This window comes from Myxine glutinosa, chromosome 12, assembly GCF_964187855.1.
Source record: "Myxine glutinosa chromosome 12, kmMyxGlut1.1, whole genome shotgun sequence".
Lineage (NCBI taxonomy): Eukaryota > Metazoa > Chordata > Myxini > Myxiniformes > Myxinidae > Myxine > Myxine glutinosa.
The window spans coordinates 28,353,534-28,376,915 of record NC_136272.1 but is presented as its reverse complement, the minus strand read 5'-3'; the positions used below and the strand labels follow the sequence as shown (position 1 = coordinate 28,376,915).

The following is a 23,382-nucleotide window of genomic DNA, read 5'->3' as shown; positions in this document are numbered from 1 at the left end:
TACGTGGATATTGGCTGGACAGGTAGGTAGTTGAGTTATGGATGGGTAGTGTTTGTGAAGTCTGTGACTGGCTCCGTTCAAAAGGTGAATGTGCAATCGGTGTTTGCTCATTCCTCAGCCTACAACCCACTCTCTGCCACCACAAAAATAATCTTGTACTTTGTTCTCCTCCCAACTCTTCCTCTCCCCTCATTACTCCTGAGAAAGTAAGTAGATAAGCTGATAGATTGAATGATTGTGGTGTTGATATAGCACAGACATGATGGGCTAAATGGCCTCTTCTGCATCCAAGTTGCTTACATCTCCATGTATTGTGAACAATCTATTTAACGATACTTTTCATGGTGTCGTCATCACGTTCTGTGCAGCCACCCTTTTTGCTTATATGTACTTCCTTTAGTTAATTAAAAGACGAGCATGGAACCAAGCAGAAGATTACCTTGATATTGGTAATTATGGTGCAAACAATCACCACTTAGGTACTTACACCAACTTGCAAGGAAAAGAGAAGCATCATCATTTCGTGGGGGAAACCATACAAGGCCATGGGGGAAACTTTCAGGAAGTTGGCAACGACAAATTGGGGCAGTTGTGGAGGAAGACGGACTGGCATTGCACAGTCGGTGTCATTTTGAGCTTCAAAGTAGAATGGAAAACTGATCGTATACGTGAAGGCCAGTGCCGACCTGCGTCGTCGGACAGGTACAACAATGGATGGGATCCACAGAACGTTTTATAGAGGTATGCTAACCGCCGTGAGAAAGCAAGGACAAGCTGATGTTTGGGGCATTAACCCTTTGTCAGAAAAAAACAGGGTTAATGCCAGAAACATCATCTTATCCATCCTTCCAAAGGCGGTTAGTAGATCTCGATCAACGTCCTGTCGATTCCGTCCATCATTTTAGACATTCGCGCTCAAAATGTCACAAGTAAACAGAAACACCATTCGGCCCATTATGCTTGCACTCCATCAACACCACATTAATTCAATCTATAATGAATTCAAGTCTTGGCAGAAGAATCCCCTGCTCCGCACAGATTGCACATCAAAAGCACGCAATTCAACCTCTTGGCTCCAGAAAACGCAACACCTTTTAGACCCGGTAAGCAAATCTAAACGGTTTATGAACAGATAAGTAGAGCAGAAGTTGTGCTTTAGACAAAAATCTATCACTAGAGTGAGTTTAATGAAACAGGAGCCATCGTACAAACAGCTTATTTCGCCCTTCTTTTTGTCTGCGAGGTTCATGTCGGAACTCGAGCGTTCTGCTTTCCCAGCGAAAGGTGAGCTTTCACTGCACGAGGAATGTCCGACATGTCTGTGGCATTAACAAGGTATATGGGCCACTATGGCAGCAATCCCGGCCACTATCTCTTCGGAGATTAAACGCTGCGGTGAAACCCCTAAAGTGTTTATTTAAAACATGGGCTGCGGGAATGGTCGAGTGGAAGAACATCGCCGTGTATCCGGGGATCCATGGAGACTGCCTCGTCAATCTCACTGCAGCCTCAAAGTAACTTGCGAAACTGATAACTGTCCATCCGCCGGGCGCATTTTTATTGGTAACGTGTCCCTTTTAAAGAAAGTGAGGCGACATGACTTTTTGATAGTGAAAATAATCATGAAGTCCCAGGACAAGGTGGAAGAAAAATCCACTCTATAGTTCGTATAATATACTTTCCAAAAGGCAAGACCAAAACATCCACTTCCAGAAGCAATCTTTATCCTGTGCAATTATGCCGATGAAGAATGTAAATGTAGGCAATGCCAGACTGAGCTGTAGCTAAGGTTTGGCTCCAGAAAAGAAAAAAAAATTAAATATTTGAAACCTCAACTTATATTTGACCATTTTCAAAAGGACCTGGAACTCCATGTAGATGATCACAAAGCCTCGAGGAACTGGTCTGGAACAGACCCAGGTCAGTAATACAACCGGACTGGACCAGTCCCAGGTCAGTAATACAACCGGACTGGACCAGTCCCAGGAAAGTAATTCAACAAGACTGGACCACATCCAGGTCAGTAATTCAACCAGACTGGACCAGTCCCAGGTCAGTAATACAACCAGACTCGACCAGTCCCAGGTCAGTAATACAACCGGACTGGACCAGTCCCAGGTCAGTAATACAACCAGACTCGACCAGTCCCAGGTCAGTAATACAACCGGACTGGACCAGTCCCAGGACAGTACTACAACCGGACTGGACCAGTTCCAGGTCAGTAATACAACTGGATTGGACCAGTCCCAGGACAGTAATTCAACAGGACTGGAATAGTCCCAGGTCAGTAATACAACCGGACTGGAACAAACCCAGGTCAGTAATTCAACCAGACTGGACCAGACCCAGGTCAGTAATTCAACCAGACTGGAACAGACCCAGGTCAGTTATACAACCGGACTGGAACAGACCCAGGTCAGTTATACAACCGGACTGGAACAGACCCAGGTCAGTAATTCAACCAGACTGGAACAGTCCCAGGTCAGTGATTCAACCAGACTGGAACAGACCCAGGTCAGTAATTCAACCAGACTGGACCAGACCCAGGTCAGTAATTCAACCAGACTGGAACAGACCCAGGTCAGTAATTCAACCGGACTGGAACAGACCCAGGTCAGTAATTCAACCAGACTGGACCAGACCCAGGTCAGTAATTCAACCAGACTGGAACAGACCCAGGTCAGTAATTCAACCAGCTTTGGAACAGTCCCAGGTCAGTTATACAACTGGACTGGAACAGACCCAGGTCAGTAATTCAACCAGACTGGAACAGACCCAGGTCAGTTATACAACCGGACTGGAACAGTCCCAGGTCAGTAATCCAACCAGACTGGACCAGACCCAGGTCAGTAATTCAACCAGCTTGGAACAGACCCAGGTCAGTTATGCAACCGAACTGGAACAGACCCAGGTCAGTAATTCAACCAGCTTGGAACAGACCCAGGTCAGTTATACAACCGGACTGGACCAGACCCAGGTCAGTAATTCAACCAGCTTGGAACAGACCCAGTTCAGTTATACAACTGGACTGGAACAGACCAAGGTCAGTTATACAACTGGACTGGAACAGACCCAGGTCAGTAATTCAACCAGACTGGAACAGTCCAAGGTCAAAAATTCAATCAGACTGGACCAGACCCAGGTCAGTAATACAACCAGACTGGACCATTCCCAGGTCAGTAATACAACCGGACTGGACCAGTCCCAGGACAGTAATACAACCAGACTGGACCAGTCCCAGGTCAGTAATACAACCGGACTGGACCAGTCCCAGGACAGTAATACAACCGGACTGGACCAGTCCCAGGTCAGTAATACAACTGGATTGGACCAGTCCCAGGACAGTAATTCAATAAGACTGGAATAGTCCCAGGTCAGTAATACAACCGAACTGGAACAAACCCAGGTCAGTAATACAACCAGACTGGAACAGTCCCAGGTCAGTAATACAACCAGACTGGAACAGTCCCAGGTCAGTAATACAACCAGACTGGAACAGTCCCAGGTCAGTAATACAACCAGACTGGAACAGACCCGGGTCAGTTATACAACCGGACTGGAACAGTCCCAGGTCAGTAATTCAACCAGACTGGAACAGTACCAGGTCAGTAATCCAACCAGAATGGACCAGACCCAGGTCAGTAATTCAACCAGACTGGAACAGACCCAGGTCAGTTGTACAACCGGACTGGAACAGACCCAGGTCAGTTATACAACCGGACTGGAACAGACCCAGGTCAGTAATTCAACCAGACTGGACCAGACCCAGGTCAGTAATTCAACCAGACTGGAACAGACCCAGGTCAGTTATAAAACCAGACTGGAACAGACCCAGGTCAGTAATTCAACCAGCTTTGGAACAGTCCCAGGTCAGTTATACAACTGGACTGGAACAGACCCAGGTCAGTAATTCAACCAGACTGGAACAGACCCAGGTCAGTTATACAACCGGACTGGAACAGACCCAGGTCAGTATTTCAACCAGACTGGAACAGACCCAGGTCAGTTATACAACCAGACTGGAACAGACCCAGGTCAGTAATTCAACCAGACTGGAACAGTCCCAGGTCAGTAATTCAACCAGACTGGAACAGACCCAGGTCACTAATTCAACCAGACTGGACCAGACCCAGGTCAGTAATTCAACCAGACTGGAACAGACCCAGGTCAGTAATTCAACCAGACTGGAACAGACCCAGGTCAGTAATTCAACCAGACTGGAACAGACCCAGGTCAGTAATTCAACCAGACTGGACCAGACCCAGGTCAGTAATTCAACCGGACTGGAACAGACCCAGATCAGTAATTCAACCAGACTGGAACAGACCCAGGTCAGTAATTCAACCAGACTGGAACAGACCCAGGTCAGTTATACAACCGGACTGGAACAGTCCCAGGTCAGTAATCCAACCAGACTGGACCAGACCCAGGTCAGTAATTCAACCAGACTGGAACAGACCCAGGTCAGTTATACAACCGGACTGGAACAGACCCAGGTCAGTTATACAACCGGACTGGACCAGACCCAGGTCAGTTATACAACCAGCTTGGAACAGACCCAGGTCAGTTATACAACCGGACTGGACCAGACCCAGGTCAGTAATTCAACCAGCTTGGAACAGACCCAGGTCAGTTATACAACCGGACTGGAACAGACCCAGGTCAGTAATTCAACCAGCTTGGAACAGATCCAGGTCAGTTATACAACCGGACTGGACCAGACCCAGGTAAGTAATTCAACCAGCTTGGAACAGACCCAGTTCAGTTATACAACTGGACTGGAACAGACCCAGGTCAGTTATACAACTGGACTGGAACAGACCCAGGTCAGTAATTCAACCAGACTGGAACAGTCCAAGGTCAGTAATCCAACCAGACTGGAACAGACCCAGGTCAGTTATACAACCGGACTGGAACAGACCCAGGTCAGTAATCCAACCAGACTGGACCAGACCCAGGTCAGTAATTCAACCAGACTGGACCAGACCCAGGTTAGTAATCCAACTAAACTTCATCTAGACCGTGGTCAGTCATGCAACGGTGCTAATGAATTCGCAGGTGGACACCGTCAGTGCATCTCCGATTTATTACTCCCGCCAGGGAGTAATGCATTCGATCGTGTCCGTCCGTGTGTGTGTGTGTGTGTGTGTGTGTGTGTGTTCGTGTGTTTGTGAACAAGATATCTGGAAAAGTTCTGAACGGATTTGGATGAAAGTTGGTGGGATGATTGCCCTTGGGATAAGAATTGATTCGTTTTTGGTGAAGCTCAGGATATTATTCCGGATCCATGAATTTTTTGGGGGAATTTTTTTTTCTGTTTTACTGCATTAAAGCTTTTATTCTTATTCTTAAATGATGTTTTTCTCCTCTAATTCCGAGATATATCAAAATAAATTCTCTGACAGTTAGGGCCTACTTTATTTTTCATTTATTGTTTTGGGGAGAGGGGATGTTAAACAAAACGTATTATTCCAACTTGACCCACGGCGGGAGTATGCGTTCTACTGAGTGGCGTTCTAGTTTGCAGTCTGCGATCTATAGTTTGCAGAGTGCCGGTAAATGATACGTGAACAACATTTGGGATCAAATAAAAAGCTCAGTAAATGTCTAATAGGGCTCGCCTAAGAATTGTCTTGTCTGGGTTCGATTCCCAAACAAACTATAGAAATTATGTCATCTTGGTGCTTCACAAGAAGGGTGTTGCATCAGTGAGTAGGCCATCTGTTGGATGGACTTGAGACTAGGTGGGAGTACCGTCTGTTAATATTAGCTGGTGGATCTCAAGGATCCCTAAGCAGCCTTTTGAAAAGGGTAGGCCATTGTGTGTCGGTGTCTTAGCAAAATTCCAAAGTCCTGCCCAGATAATCACTGGGAATAGCAAAGGCAAGCCATCCAGTGCATTATCTGCCCAACTGTAGGCATGCGAGAAAAAGACTCTCCGAAAAGACTAGTCATGAACGGAATAGAGATGTTAAATTTGTACACCGAATTGAAAATCCCAAGTTTGTGTTATTTAATGCATATACTTCTCTAAAACCGATTCCACACCATGACGGTCTACACAGCGAAGAAACTTCTCATGGACAGCAGATTCCGATGTTAAGACCTTCCGTCCTTTTCCAAAGTGATTGGTGCAAACAGAGGTCCAATGTTACCTCCTTTGAGGTGTGGCTGGCAGGCATGCAGGAACTAAACAAAGACTTTGTTTGTCCTGCTGTTCGCAGCTTATTAACACTCCATGAGAATGAATAACTTCTTATTAGCAGGTGCAGCTTTGTTTCCTTCAAATGCATTCCCTCCCATCAGGTTAGCAGAATCCTCCATACACCTGATGTCTATGGCCACTATTAGCATCACAGCTCAGCATTGGTGTTTTCAGGATTCAAAACAGTTCACGTTGAGTGCCAAACAGACATTTCCAGGCTATTTTAAAAGGATATCTAGGAAGGTGTCATTTGAACCATTCCTATGCACTATCCACAATGATATAGGTATTCACTTCAGCTACTCTCGCCCATCATCGGACTATAATTCACAAAATATCTGTCCGTCCATCCGTTCGCAGGTACCACAAAAACGGCTCAACCGATCGCAACGGTATTTTGGGTGGGTATTCCTGGGACCACCTGGAGTAAAATAGGCTATATTATTTTTCCTATTTTTCCAATTTTCCACTTTTTCCAAACACGATGGAATAATATTTGAACAGTGATGGGGCTTTTATTGAAATTCTACAAATACTGTTTAGATTTTGATGAGAATTACGAACCTGCAGCGAATGCGGAAGTGGACAGATGACGGTAATGCGCGGGTTTGATAATATCCCAATACAACCGTCATTTAATTGTAATGTTAAATCGTTAAACGTTAATCGTGTTTTATTAAAGTATCAATTGATGATTGGAATTGAGTGAATACAATTACGATTTTGAATTCGTAATTGTGTTCACCCAACCGTAGGGAACTTCACATCAGGATTTAAATATTTGTTTATGTCACGAATGTTGATAAAAGTTTATTTTTTATATTAATGTTATTACTCCCGCCAGGGAGTAATGCATTCAATCGTGTCCGTCCGTGTGTGTGTGTGTGTTCGTGTGTTTGTGAACAAGATATCTGGAAAAGTTCTAAATGGATTTGGATGAACGTTGGTGGGATGATTGCCGTTGGGATAAGGAAGAATTGATTAGTTTTTGGTAAAGCTCAGGATATTATTCCGGATCCAGGATTTTTTTTGGCAATTTTTTTTTCTGTTTTCCTTTAAAAACCATTTTCTCTGCAATAATAGGACCGATTGAGATTAAAAAAATTCACCATAGGAGTGACTCGGTCTGTAGAATATTTTAATGGTAATTATGACGTCACAGATCACGTGGTTCGGCCGCCATATTGTTTTGAGTGAAAAACACTAAAATCCAATTTTCTCGAAAACGTCTGAACAGATCGAGGCCAAACTTTGCAGGCAGAATCGCATACCCATGACGAACAAAAAAAGTCAGCGAGCATGACGTCATGCATCACATGGTTTCAGAGTTATGACGTTTTTAAGCACAAACCTTTAAAACCTAGCTCCTCCCTCATTTGTGATCCAATCGAGGGGAAACTTCACAGATCTGTTCAGCATATCAGTCCACTAAAATGTCCTTTTGAAATTGGCGATAGGACACGTGGTTTGGCAGACATCGTTAATTAAAGGCAAATAATAAAAACATTTATATCTCTTGAACCACTTCATTGATCGACGTGAAACTTCATACTGCAGTGGAAGTCATGAAGAGTAACAAGTGTGCAAAATCTGAAGATGATTGGATGTACGGTCTGGAAGCTAGAAGTTGTTATTGCGTGAAGAAGAAGAGTCCTTGACTGTGGACGATTATAATTTATCACATGTAAAGACTTGCAGGCATCGTTTGACACAATCTCCCAGGTTAATTTGAACCTCAAATAAAATTATAATTCCAGATTTGTCAATGGCTGAGGTATATTAACAAATGAATAAAACAGATTTGGCAAAATTCCAACTTTTAAAAAAAAGATCGCATATTCACCCAGGGTTGTGAGAGGCTGAAGAAGAAGAAACCTCGCATGGGATTCCCAGACCAAATAAATAATTCTGGTTCTGGCTCTACGATTTTCAGGTTTATTACTCCCACCAGGGAGTAATGCATTCGATCGTGTCCGTCCGTGTGTGTGTGTTCGTATGTTCGTGCGTTCGTGAACAAGATATCTGGATTTGGATGAAAGTTGGTGGGATGATTGCCCTTGGGATAAGGAAGAATTACTTAGTTTTTGGTGAAGCTCAGGATATTATTCCGGATCCAGGAATTTTTTGGGGGAATTTTTTTGGGAAAGATTTTTTTCTGTTTCACTGCATTAAAGCTTTTATTCTTATTCTTAAATGATGTTTTTCTCCTCTAATTATGAGATATATCAAAATTAATTCTCTGACAGTTAGGGCCTACTTTCTTTTTAAGTTATTGTTTTGGGGAGAGGGGATGTTAAACAAAACGTATTATTCCAACTTGACCCACAGCGGGAGTATGCGCTCTACTGAGTGGCGTTCTAGTTTCATTTGTGATTGGAGTTATGCTGTTTGGAATGAAAAAAGAGATATCGAGTTCAAGTGAATGACGGAATGCCGTGATGGTTTCCACTTTCTCATCGTGAATTCGCAGATTGCCATATGCAGATTCGCCATTGACTGGGTATGGAACAAACATACCCGTTTGTTTGCGAACGGGTACGTTTTTCATGGAAGTCCTTCACGAACTTGCGTCTGACGTGTGACTGAAGATGCTACAGTAATGTGGAATTTATTGGTTTCATGCTTTAGCATTCGCCGTTTCTGCATTGTCTGTTTGCTCCTGGCCTCCCACCCGTGCATAGCACGGGTACCTCACTAGTTAAATACATTTGACTTTTGCATCCCATTACATCCTCCTGCAGGTTTTATGTGGACATTATATACTGAGCTCAAAGGTTGAATCTAACGAAAGACACCGTAGGACTTTTTTGCGCTCGCCTAGCTACACTGATTCCCTGTAATTCCCTGTTTGTCGTTAAAGGCGGCAAAAAGGGTTGGCGTCAGGAAGGGCATCCGGCCGTAAAACATTGCTTCAAAAAGGGGACCAAAAAAAACAACAACAACCACGGTTCCCGAAAAAGGCCAACCCCCGCTTGCGGGGAAAAATGGCCTCTAAAACGGTGGTTTTTAGCTACACTGATGGAACAGCCATCTCAAAGTCCATTCTGAAGGATGACTTCTGCTTTGGAACTAAGAGCTAAGGCCTTTGGAGAGCTAAGAGGAGACCAAATAAGAAACAGAGCTATATCACTGCCCAAATCACTGATACGAAACCCCTCTGGGTACATATACATTGTACATTCATCGTCCGTACCGCAGCCCATATCATCGCCACACAGCCACGGAGATCACAACGCGATGATGGGTTCTGAACTGAGCATACCGTGAGTTATATACTAAATAAACGTTGGTACAAACTGGCAGCCCTGGATGCTAACGGTTGAAATTTTCCTTTTCTGCTCCATACAAGTTAATAAGGCACCCTAATGTAAATCACACAAAGCGTCTAAGAACACCAGCTATACTCGGTGAGCTCGTGATCTGGTTAAAAGGCCCGACCACAATCCCACCAAGTATGGTTGGTATTCATCGGTCCTTTATGGGTAACAGGAGATGCACCACTCCACAAATCCCACTGGAGCTTGTGTGTGGAACATTGCAGAGAGATGAAGGAACAATGACAGAACAAACCTATTTATATAAGTTGCTTCTAGGTTATGAAGCTCTACGCCGAGGCTGTGTTGTCATATTGAATGGAACTATAGGCCACCCTCATCAGTGTCGCCGAACGCGGGAGTCCTCAATTCAGTTTTGTGGAGTAAATGCATTCCGCCAAAGCAATTAGATAAATAAATAAAACTGCAATGTCGGGAAAAAAAAATCAGGTCAAGGGTCTTCAAAAGTTTTCCTTTCTTCTCCAGAAAGACTCATAGCCATCATAGCGTGTCGTGACTTTGAAAGGCGGCCGTGCCGCATGGCGGTTGTGCGTTCAGACACCCTGGGGTGCTCTTCGTGGAATGGTCGGGTGGCAGCAGGTTAGTTGGCCCGTGACGATGAGCATCTGGACACATGGCCGTCAAGCACCTTTACGTCTGGCTTCGTCTCCATCTCTCATTCGTCCTGTAGTTGCAGAGACAAACGCCCCGGCCTTGTTGAGATGCCTCTATTGTGTACGGACCTTCACCGTGCGCAATTCTCTCCACAAATGTGTGACTCTACTCGAGGTTGCTCGTCTCAGAAGCAGAAACACCAACCAAACGCATGTGGCACACGCGTGGGACCGAGGTAATGATTCAACGCATTGATTTCATCAATTAATTAGTGCAACACGATATATGCGGTGAATGCGTTGGACATATTGTGCCTGGAAAGAAAAAGAGAGACAGGGAGAGAGATAGAGAGAGAAAGAGAGAGAGAGAGAGAGAGGGGGAGAGAGTGAGAGAGGGTGAGAGGGTGAGAGAGAGAGGGTGAGAGAGAGATGGTGAGAGAGAGAGAGAGGGTGAGAGAGAGAGAGGGAGAGAGAGGGTGAGAGAGAGAGAGTGAGAGAGAGAGAGGGTGAGAGAGAGAGAGAGGGAGGGTGAGAGAGAGAGAGAGAGAGGGTGAGAGGGTGTGAGAGAGAGAGAGAGAGAGGGTGAGAGAGAGTGAGAGAGAGAGTGAGAGGGTGAGAGGGTATGAGAGAGAGAGAGAGAGAGAGGGTGAGTGGGTGTGAGAGAGAGAGAGAGAGAGAGAGTGAGAGAGAGAGAGGGTGAGAGAGAGAGAGAGAGGGTGAGTGGGTGTGAGAGAGAGAGTGAGAGAGAGAGAGAGTGAGAGAGAGAGAGGGTGAGAGAGAGAGAGAGAGAGAGAGAGAGAGAGGGTGAGAGAGAGAGAGTGAGAGAGAGAGAGGGTGAGAGAGAGAGAGGGAGGGTGAGAGAGAGAGAGAGAGGGTGAGAGGGTGTGAGAGAGAGAGAGAGAGAGAGAGAGGGTGAGAGAGAGTGAGAGAGAGAGTGAGAGGGTGAGAGGGTATGAGAGAGAGAGAGAGAGAGAGAGAGGGTGAGTGGGTGTGAGAGAGAGGGAGAGAGAGAGAGAGAGAGAGAGAGAGAGAGAGGGTGAGTGGGTGTGAGAGAGAGAGAGAGAGAGAGTGAGAGAGAGAGTGAGAGGGTGAGAGAGTATGAGAGAGAGAGAGAGAGAGAGAGAGAGAGAAAGAGAGAGGGTGAGAGAGAGAGAGGTCTGTAGAGATCAAGAGAAAATAAAATAGAATTACACAGCATTGGGTCCTTTTCTCTAACGTCCTGTTTTATGGGACGTGGTTCTCTCAATTACCGGTATAAGGATACAAGTTGTCGTGGTCAGGCCGGTGAGCTCGGTATGTGGAGGAAAATGAACCAACGTCCTTATCTGGCCTTTCTGGCCTGGTGGTTGTCCAACGGGCACGTGCGTATTGGTCACCTGACAGCGCCCACTTTTCGAGCTGCTCCTAAGCTGCCGTGCGCCCAGCTTATTTCAAAGCACACGGTCGCCCAAAATAGCAGCGGCGTGTCTGGCTCGTGGTATAACCATGACGGTGCAAGGAGTCTGGAAACATCCGGCACGAGGTGGTGTCATCGGAAAAAAAAAAAACTGCCACCCTCCACCAAGAATCAGCAACACAAGCCCCTGTTGGGTTTTTTTGAAATGATTTGGCTCGTGATGAAAACACAGCTTACACTCATACTGAGGTGGGTCTTCATTCAGCCACACCGGGCTCCGTTTGTTATCTGCAAGATATCTACACTGATCAAGGGTAGCTGTTATATACGCTAGAATAGGGAAAAAAATTCCCCAACAAAGTAAAAATTCCCCAACAAAGTAAAAATTCCCCAACTGCTTAAAAAAAATACATCACTGGGCAAGGCGTCCAAGTCCAATCAAATCAAATCATGGCTCAATGGGTGCTGCCCCTGACATAGCTCACAAAAATCTTTCTGGCATGCCCGGAAGCCACGAGCCGATTAGCGGACCCGGGTGAGAGAGAGACGCAGAATGCAGAGAGACTGCAGAGAGAAAAAGGAAGACGAATAAGGTACAAATAATGGGGGTGTAGAAGGGGGGCTGGGGAGGAAAAATGAACCATTGAACTCAACAAATGTAACTGCTGGAAACACCTCGTTGCTCATTTCCTTCCACATCCCAGTACCTGCCAGTGACTTTGCATTTGAAAGGACACCGGAATTGGAGATAGATGAAGTGGTGATAGGATTAGACATTTGAATCTTCCCTCTTTCAAATTTGTGTGTGTATGTATATACATATATATATATACATTTATATATACATTATGTATGTAGGTATATATATATATACATTTATATATACATTATGTATGGAGGTATATATATATGTATGTAGGTATATATATATATATGTATGTAGGTATATATATGTATGTATATATATATATATATATATATATATATATGTATGTAGGTATATATATATATATACATTTATATATACATTATGTATGTAGGTATATATATATGTACATTTATATATACATTATGTATGTAGGTATATATATATATGTAGGTATATATATATATGTATGTAGGTGTATATGTATATGTATGTAGGTATATATATGTATGTAGGTATATATATGTATGTAGGTATATATATATATGTATGTAGGTATATATATGTATGTAGGTATATATATATATGTATGTAGGTGTATATGTATATGTATGTAGGTATATATATATATGTATGTAGGTATATATATGTATGTAGGTATATATATATATATATATATATATATATATATATATATATGTATGTAGGTGTATATGTATATACCTACATATAATCCGAGCTGGGATGCACACAAATCAGCAAACTGACTATAGCATCACCTGAACACAACTACATCATTGGGAGTTTGGTCTATCAGTTCCTAACTTCTAGAATCTAGAAAAATCAAAGCAGAAATATTTGCCGTATCCAGCAATCTGTGCATTTTACACTGAACCAACACACACACACACACACACATACACACACACACACACACACACACACACACACACACACACACACACACACACACACACACACACACACACACACACACACACACACACACGGAGATTAGTACAGACATAGGATCAGCACTGAGACCTCAGAGAAGACAGCAGCAAATCGGGTCTCCGCCCCCACCTTCTGACCTTAATCACGCAGTTGCTGACATTGCTTGCCTGATCAGCCCCGGCAATCAGCTGTATGCAGCGGGAATGCAATCACGCTCCCTCGAGTCTCTCTGCCTTAGGCATGCGATGTCCTGGATGAGGACGGCGGCCAAGGCACAATATGCCTCACGAATACCTTGCTCTCCCTGATACGCCAAATGATGACCGACATGAGTCATTTTCAAACTTGCCTGCACAGGTGATGTTTCACTATAGAGAGCATTCAAATTAGACAGTTAACAGGAAAAAAAAGTTTGGAAATCATACTAGATTTGACTAATTCGGACCTAAAGGACATCAAGTTGTTGATAAAAGCTGGATGAGTGACATCGTGCGTATATAGGAGTCAATAAACGTGGCTTCCTCCATTCAAAGGGGTTTGTCTTCATAATGTTTTCATTTATGCAATGCAGTCAGTCCAAGGAGAGAAACAATGAGAAGTGTGATTTGTTGCCTAGAAACTGTGACCGCATCCAGGTAGGTGTCTGTAAAGGCGACGGTAATTCCTGGACTTGCAGCCATTGGCAACTGCAATCTATCTATGAAAGATATGTTTTGCAAAAAAGTTAGAAGGAACAGATCTTACCAACCCTACTGAGCGAGCGCAGATCACCATGTCCGTGTCTGAGTAGTCACGATGTTCAATTCTCGTTTCATGTGCTAGAGACCGGCACATGGGAGCCGCGGGGACAGACGGAGGAGGCGTAACGGCGAGCGCAAGAAATCGGTGTGCAAATTGCACTCCGGCCTGGGCTGACAGGAGCCGGTCCCCAAGGCACCACAAAACGCCAAGCCGGCGTCTCAGGAAGAGTGAACAAGGGGCGAGAGAGAGAGAGAGAGACAGAGAGTAGGAGGGCTGCGTTTTTTTTGTTTTGTTTTTTACTCTCATCCCGCTAGGTCCAAAGGTAATGACAGTCGGTGCATCCATCGAGTTCTGGCCGCAGAGATGGAAGTGCCTTATTGAGGTGTCACGGTGGGGAAGCTTCTGAGCTCCTTCATCAAAGGGCATCTCACACTATAGAGCAAGGCCATCCGACAAGGCATCATCCAGCATCACCTGCATTGCCACCACAAAATTATTCGTCATCCGCAGGGACTTCAATGACGTTCGACAACGTGCCACCCGAGATCTCCAAAAACAGGTCAAGATGTCTAAGGGGTACTTCCAAAAACAGGTCAAGATGTCTAAGGGGTGCGAGCCTTTCTGCATTCCTATAAAGTGTATGCTGGACCAGCCAAAGTGGCATGCCGAACAGGTGGACCTTTCGCAACACCAAGCTGATGGTCATCTTCCATGCCAAACCCAGAACTCCTTTTTGATTAATCCGTTTCCTATTAACCGTCCTCTTCGGTCATTTCATCAGAATACTGTTACGCCACGTTTGCATACCGCAAACCTCAACCGGCTACTGCGTCCCACACTACTGCGTCCATTTGCCCCGTCGCCATCCAGTATCAATGTTATCCTCATGAAAGACCATCGATATCTCCGAATGTCAATGTCTTCATGACACAGGTGCAAAAGCTCGTCCTATCCATCTACGAGAGTTCGATGCCACAACATAAAAATAAATATAAAAATACAACAGTGCTCAGAGCAGGTGAAAGTGGCACATGGAAATAAATTAATAATGAACACTACTTTCCCCCCAAAAAAAATTCCCAACAATCGGCAATTTATAATTGTGGAACATCATCAGGTAAATTGAAGCATGGCAATTAGAGTGTGCTAATTTGTGCACACGTAGCGCTCTTAATTACAACTGTCCGCAGACGGTGCACAAGCTAAGAAAAAGAAACCGTTAAAATGTCCCAACCCTATTACCCTATCCCTTATTCCTCATAACGTGTCCTAGAGGTACGCCACACCAGGTGGTCGCCTCTGCCCCAGCACGGCCGCACAGACACCGATCTCCGCACGAGTTGCACTTTCCGACGGAATCGGACGTGTGTGCTCAACAAAGTCAAACTTACAGCTGCAGTGTCGGAAGCATGCGGCGCCGAGCTGGGGAGGACCAGGGTGCTTGCAGGACGAAGGCTGGCGGAGTGGATACATGGGACGGAGATGGTCGCCGGTGGTCAGGTGTGTGGGAGACCGTCCATCGTGACGCTTGCCACCAGAGGCGATGACTGAGTGAGGCACTCGCATGCGGTGGGCCGGAGCTTTAAAACGGGGGTGGCGTAGCTACGGCTGTAAGGGGGGTGTGGGAGAGGGGGGGGGGGGGGGTGGAAATCACATGAATATTCAGCAGTAGCAATAGGGGAAGGGAGGGAGGTGCGGAACAGAACGAATGGAAAATGTGTGTTGCTGTTGCTGGTGTACACTTCGGTGGAAAAGGTGGGATGGATGTAAGAGGATGGAGGGGGGGGGGGGTGCACGCAGAGGGCGTGGAGTGTGGGAGGGGTGGGAGTGTGTGCCCAAGTGGTCGCCGTACAAGGATTAGATCCAAGACTGGCATCGCGGAACGGGTGAGTTGTGACAGCCCACAGCTGCAGGGAGCGATGGGGAGAGACAGCAGCTCAGAAGAGACGAAGTGTGCGATCGAATGGCCTCGGACAAAAAACGCTCAATCTAAACGCTCTGGAAAAAAGGGAGACAGCAGGATTGCTGCTGGTGGTGGTGCTGGTTGTCGAAGCGGTGGTTGAGAGAGGTCGACAGGTGCGACTCGACAACTAAAATATCTGTGGAAACGACAAAGGTCTTCACAGGGCAGTCCAGAGAGAATGGAGTTAGATTTTCAAAAGTCTGTTTGCAACGATCACGTGGACTTGAAAAAGCTTACATCGTCAAACGGTCTTATCCAACTATTTTGGAAGAACAGAGGATGGAACAGGACAGAACAGGAACCACAGGCAAAAACTAAAGCTTGTTGGACAATGAAAAAAAATGGTTTCACCACTCAATCAATATCAGGTACTCGTTTCTAACCCACTCGACATAATATCAATATCAGATACTCGCTTCCAAACCCCCCGGATATGATATCAATATCAGATACTCGCTTCCAAACTCCCCGGATATGATATCAATATCAGATACTCGCTTCCGAACCCAACAGAAGTGATATCAATATGAGATACTCGTTTCCTAACCCACTGGACATAATATCAATATCAGGTACTCGCTTCCAAACTCCCCGGATATGATATCAATATCAGATACTCGCTTCCGAACCCAAAAGAAGTGATATCAATATGAGATACTCGTTTCCTAACCCACTGGACATAATATCAATATCAGGTACTCGCTTCCTAACCCACTCGACATAATATCAATATCAGATACTCGCTTCCAAACTCCCCGGATATGATATCAATATCAGATACTCGCTTCCGAACCCAACAGAAGTGATATCAATATGAGATACTCGTTTCCTAACCCACTGGACATAATATCAATATCAGGTACTCGCTTCCGAACCCACCGGATATGATATCAATATCAGGTACTCGTTGCCTTTCCCACCCGACATAATATCAATATCAGGTACTTGTTTCATAACCCACTGCATCTGATGTCAATATCAGGTACTCACTTCCTAACCCACTGGACATAACAACAATATCAGATACGCGCTTCCTAACCAACCGGACATACCAATATCAAATACGCACTCCCTAACCCACCGGACATATCAATATCAGGTACTCACTTCCTAAACCACCGGACATATCAATATCAGCTACTCGCTTCCTAATCCACTTGACAAAATATCAATATGAGGTACTCACTTCCTAACCTTCCGACCGGACACGATATCAATACCAAGTTCTAACTTCCTAACCCACCGGATATATCAATATCAGGTACTCACTTCTGAAACCACTTGATATGACACCAATAACAGGTACTCGCCTCCTAACCCATTCGACATTATATCAATATCAGGTACTTGCTTCCTAATGCACCAGACAAACACAATGACTTCAGAAATATTCACACCCCTTCACTTTTTCACATTTTCTTGTGTTACAGCCTGAATTTAAAATGGATTAAATTGAGATTTTTTTTGTCACTGGTCTACACACAATATACCCCATAACATCGAAGTGAAATTATTTTTTAGAATTTATTTCCAAAATAATTATAAATGAAAAGCTGAAATGTCTTGAGCTAATAAGTATTCAACCCCTTTGCTATGACACTCCAAATTGAGCTCAGGTGCATCCAATTTCCTTTGATCATCCTTGAGATGTCTCTACAACTTGATTGGAGTCCACCTGTGGCCAATTCAATTGATTGGACACGATTTATAAATAAACACACCTTTCTATACAAGGTCCCACTGTTGACAGTGCATCTCCGAGCAGACACTTTACCATGAAGTCCAAGGAACTGTCCGTAGAACTCCGAGATAGAAGTGTGAGGAGGCATATATCTGGGGAAGGTATAAAACAATTTCTAGTGTGTTTAAAGCTTCCAAGAGCACAGTGAGCTCCGTCATTAGGAAATGGAAATAATATGGAACTACCCAGGCTCTTCCTAGAGCTGGCCGTCCAACCAAACTGAGCAATCGGGCAAGAAGGACCTTGGTCAGGGAGGTGATAAATAGTCCAATGAACAATGACAGAACTACAGAGTTTCTTGGCTGGGATGAGAGAACCTGCAGAAAGGACACTAGTCTCTGCAGCACTTCTCAAATCTAGGCTTTATGGTTATATGGAAGCCACTCCTGAGAAAAAGGCACATGACAGCATGCCTGGAGTTTGCAAAAAGGCACGTGAATGAGGCAAAATATTCTGTGTTCTGATGAGAAGAAAATTGAACTCTTTGACCTGAATGGACAGCGGTACGTTAGGCAGAAACGGAGCACAACTCATCAACCATCTAACACCATCCTTACCGTGAAGAACGGTGGTGGCAGTATGATGCTATGGGGATGCTTTTCAGTGGTAGGGACTGGTTGACTTGTATGGATAGATAGAATAATGAATGGAGCCAAATACAGGCAAATCCTTGAGGAGAAGCTGCTGCAAAGTGCAAAAGACCTTAGACTGTGGCAAAAAATTTACATTCCAACAGGACAATGACCCCAATCATACAGCCAAAGCAACACTGGGATGGCTTCAGAACAAGAACGTGGAAGTCCTTGAGTGGCCCAGCCAAAGCTCAGACATAATACCCCATAATGTCATCCCATTGAGAATCTGTGGAAAGACTTGAGGATTGCTGTTCTCTGATGCTCCCCATCCAACTTGACAGAGCTTGAGCAAATTTACGAGGAAGAATGGGAGAAACTCCCCAAATCCAGATGTGCAAAGCTGATACAAACATACGCAAGAAGGCTCAAAGCTATAATCACTGCCAAAAGCACTTATACGAAGTATTGACTCAGGCAGTTGAATACTTAAGTGAATTCGATATTTCTGTATTTCATTTTTAATTATTTTGTAAAAATTTCTGAAAAAGAAATCCACTTGACATTATGGGTTATTATGTGTTTATCTGTGACAAAAAAAACCCTCAATTGAATCCATTTCAAATTCAGGCTGTAACGCAACAAAATGTGAAGTCAAGGGGTGTGAATACTTTCTGAAGGCACTGTCACATTAATATCAGGTACTCGCTTCCAAACCTACCAGACATATCAACATGAGGTACTTGCTTCTTAACCCACCTGGCATAATATCAATATCAGGTACTCACTTCCTAACCCACTCAACATGAGATCAATTTCAGGTACTTGCTTCCTCACCCACTGGACATGAGATCAATGTCAGGTACTTGCTTCCTAAACCACCCGACATGACATCAATATCAGGTGCTCACATCGTAACCCATGGGACAAGATATCAATATCAGGTATTCGCTTCTCAACCTACAAATCTCAATATCAAGTACTCACTTCCTAACCCACTCAACATGAGATCAATATCAAGGCACTCACTTCAAAACCTACCGACATAATATCAATATCAGATTCTCACTTTCTAGCCCACTCGACATGATATCAATATCAGGTACTCACTTCCTAACCCACCCGACAAGAGATCAATATCAGGTACTCACTTACTAACCCACCGGACATGATATCAATATCAGATACTCGTTTCCAATCAATATCAGGTACTCCCTTCCTTATCCACTTGGCAATAATTCAATATCAGGCACTTGCTTCCAAACCCACCGGACATGATATCAATCAATACCAGGTACTCGCTTCCTAACGCACTGGACATGAAATCAATATCAGGTATTCACTTCTTAACCCATGATATCAATATCAGGTACTCACTTCAAAACCTACCGACATAATATCAATATCAGGTACTCGCTTCCTAACCCACCCGACAAGAGATTAATATCAGGTACTTGCTTCAAAACACACCAGACATTATATCAATATCAGGTACTCACCTCGTAACCCACCGGACATGATTTCAATATCAGTTAATCACTTCCAATCAATATCAGGTACTCGCTTCCTTAACCACTTGGCAATATATCAATATCAGGTACACACTTCCTAACCCACTGGACATGACATCAATATCAGGTACTCGCTTCCAAACCCACTTGACAATAGGTGAATATCAGGTACTTGCTTCCTAACCCACCGGACATGATATCATTATCAGGTACTCGCTTCCTAACCCACCAGACATATCAATATCAGATACTCACTTCCGAACCTACCGACATAATATCAATATCAGGTACTCACTTCCTAAGCCACTGGACATGACATCAATATCAAGTACTCGCCTCCTAACCACTTGTATCAGCAGATGGAGAGTTGATGGACGTTGAAGATTTCACGGCATGTCTTTCCCAAAGCGTATGCAAGTCATTGTTGGCACCATGGCCAAATTCCAGCTCCGTCCAGTCGAATACCAGGCGTGAAGCTAACCCATTCAAGAAAAACTGGCCAAAAAAGCTCTTCGCAGAAGGTTGGAACAATTGCAGCCGGTAAATACGTAGTAGTAGTAATAGTATCATAGCAGTAGCAATGGTTCACCCACACTAAAATCTTTAAAATGGGACTGGAGTAGCACCTTGAGATGATATGGATGGAATTCAGAGATCGAAGAAGTCTCCTCGACATCCAACAATGACTGCCACAAACAGTTTGAAGATGGATATCTTGGTCCACAATCTACAAGGCTCCCAGGTAGTTGAATGGACCCGCTGTAACTTACCTTTGGGAAGGTTTGAAATCGACGATTCAAATCTTTCCAAAGATAAGTTACAGCGAGTACATTCAACTTTCCTTCTACTACACCTCTACAAGACTGAAGCTGCCATGCCTCGGTATCCCACCACCTATCTCGGCTTATATCTTCAACCCATTAGTGTCAGGGGTTACATAAAAACCCATGATATTAAGTGAGCATCTCATGTAGGTACATCGGACTCCACGTGTCATGTACAGGTGGAAAGAATGCACCTCATGGAATTTAGTGCAGAAGCGCATCCTTTAAGGTTTTTTTTGGAGATTCTAGCAGGGGAGGAGGTATTTACAGCAGAGTATATAAATAATTGGTGATTCTTCATTGTAAGGAGGTTTGGCAACTGTGACATCTCTATGCACCGCACATAGGGTTGTCCAAGGTGTGGGGTCCACCATATGCATCATCTTTGGTATAGAGCAACACCAGTCACAGATTTGACAACAATGTTTCGGTGGATCTCTTAGTGGAGGGTTACCACCCTCGACCACCACTTTGTGGTTTCGAGTTCACTTTCAGGAGAGCAGTTTACTGCATGGCATGTCGACCTGCTCCATCACTTCTACCAACGGGTACAAGGACTTTGGCTTATTCCTGAAACTACTACAATATACTCTAGTACTTTGAAGACATTTATCAAATGAAACTGCTATTGTGCCAATCAGTTGCCGAATATAGTTAAAATAACTAATGTATCATCTTCATTTGTCTGTATGAGGGTGGCGATGACCATACATGACTTATGGCGTCGCTGGTGCCTCCATTGTCGTTAATGAAAATAAAACTTGAATGATTCTGAGATTGTTGCACAAATCGCTCAGCAACATAATGGTGACTCCAGATTACTGTTAATCTTTCTTTTCGGCTTTTTTGTGATTTGCAATCGTCAAATGGTCGTTTCTCGGAGGTAGGTGGCCTGCAGATTTTTTTTCTATACTAACTTTTGAAGTTTCAGCCCACCCCGACCTTCCCCCTTACAGAAGTCAACGAGAACGGCACTCAGAAGAGGGCATACCACCACCTGGTTGGCCATATCACTCAATGGTGAAGAATCAATTAAAAATTAAATAATTCTCATATCCGAATCCATATTCAGATCTTCACCAAAATCGAATCGATTCGTCCTTGTCAGACAATCAACCTCCCCACCAAGTTTCGTCCAAATCCATCAATAACTTTTTGAGATATCCCGCAATGTATAGTTTTTGGCCCGATCTTCCAATGGTAAAGAATCACTTAAACATTAAATAATTCTCATATCCGAATCCATATTCAGATCTCCAGAAAAATCGAATCGAATCGTGCTTGTCAGACACACAACCTGTCCACCAAGTTTCGTCCAAATCCGTCCACAACGTTTTGAGATATCCTGCTATGTATCGTTTTCGGACCTTTCACCCAATGGTGAAGAATCACTTAAAAATTCTACTAGCCGGATCCGAATCCGGACCTTCACCAAAATCTAATAATTTCGTCCTTGTCACATACGCTAATTTCGTCCGAATCCATCGACAACTTTTTGAGATATTTTGTTCACAAACGGACAAACAGACAGACAGACAGGAGTGAAAACATAACCTCCATCTACCTTTGGTGGCGGAGGTAATGAAATTTGTGGCGGAGGCACGGAGTCTTGAAGCTGGCTATCCAAGATACGCTCACTGCGATTCTACAGCCGCCACTACCAGTTCGAGGAAAATCTCCCATGAGAGTCGTACCTGCCCTAAAGGTCGTTCAAAAGAGCAAGTTCACGGGCCGTGTTCACAAACGGCCATCAGAGAACGCAGGCAGCGGAGAACCTGGGAGAGGTAAACGGTGCGTCTGACGTTTCACTTTAACTTCCATCCTTTCTGCATGGCTTCCTTGATATGCTCAACAGCACTTTAGCTCCTGGGAGAAAAATCCAGGAAAAATCGCCGTTTTAATCCCTCAAGCGTTTTCATTGACCCGGCTCCGAGCGGCCGGATCGCCCTCAAATGGAGAAGCAGAATTTCCTGATGAGAGATTCACGAGCATCGTTAATCAGACGGTGACACCCCTTCCAAGGAGTCCGGACAAGAAGCATGCTTCCAAGAGGTCCATGCATCGAGCAAGTCAAGGAGGGTCCACCATTTTCTTGTCGTCCCTCGGTACGGAGTCCCGGACTCTCGGAGATATCAACATCAATCTGCGTCATTTTCTTGTAGTCAGGCAGCTTAGCAAATGGATGTGGGCGTTCTGGACAAAAGTGCCAAATTTTCTCCACATGCAACCCATAGCTTTAGCTTTTCATTTTTGGTACTTCCTCCGAATACATTATTTTTTTGCAGTATTTTCAGTGATGATGGTACATTAACAGTACTAGTGAGATACCCGTGCCATGCACGGGTGGGAGGCCAGAAGCAAACAGACAATGCAGAAACGGCGAATGCTAAAGCATGAAACCAATAAATTCCACATTCCTGTAGCATCTTCAGTCACACGTCAGACATGGACATCAAGTTTATGAAGGACTTCCATGAAAACGTACCCATTCGCAAACAACGGGTACGTTTGGTCCATACCCATTCAATGGCGAATCTGCATCTGGCGATCGGCGAATTTCATGTTTAGAAAGTAGAAACCGTCATGGCATTCCATCATTCGTTTGAACTCAATATCTCTTTTTTCATTCCAAACAGCATAACTCCAATCACAAGTTAATCACAAAATAAACTTTTAACAACATTCGTGACATAAACAAATATTTAAATCCTGATGTGAAGTTCCGTACGGTTGGGTGAACACAATTACGAATTCAAAATCGTAATTGTATTCACTCAATTCCAATCATCAATTGATACTTTAACAAAACGATTGACACAATTAACGTTTAATGATTAAACATTATGATTGAACGACGGTTGTATTTGGATATTATCAAACCCGCGCATTGCCATAATCTGT

General features: G+C 44.2%; 1 protein-coding gene across 7 annotated transcripts in view; it reads right to left on the bottom strand.

Annotated features, from left to right (window-relative positions):
* Positions 1-23,382, bottom strand: part of LOC137438044 (estrogen-related receptor gamma) — a 210,926-nt gene that overhangs the window by 108,704 nt on the left and 78,840 nt on the right. For 6 of the 7 annotated variants that reach the window (XM_068132913.2, XM_068132912.2, XM_078766640.1 and 3 more), the window contains one exon: positions 15,262-15,478. The exons of the other annotated variant lie outside the window; for it this stretch is intronic. In XM_068132913.2, the coding sequence (XP_067989014.1) occupies positions 15,262-15,281 (20 nt within the window). In that variant the 5' untranslated portion in view covers positions 15,282-15,478. The remainder of the gene's footprint in view (positions 1-15,261; positions 15,479-23,382) is intronic. 7 annotated transcript variants of the gene reach the window in all.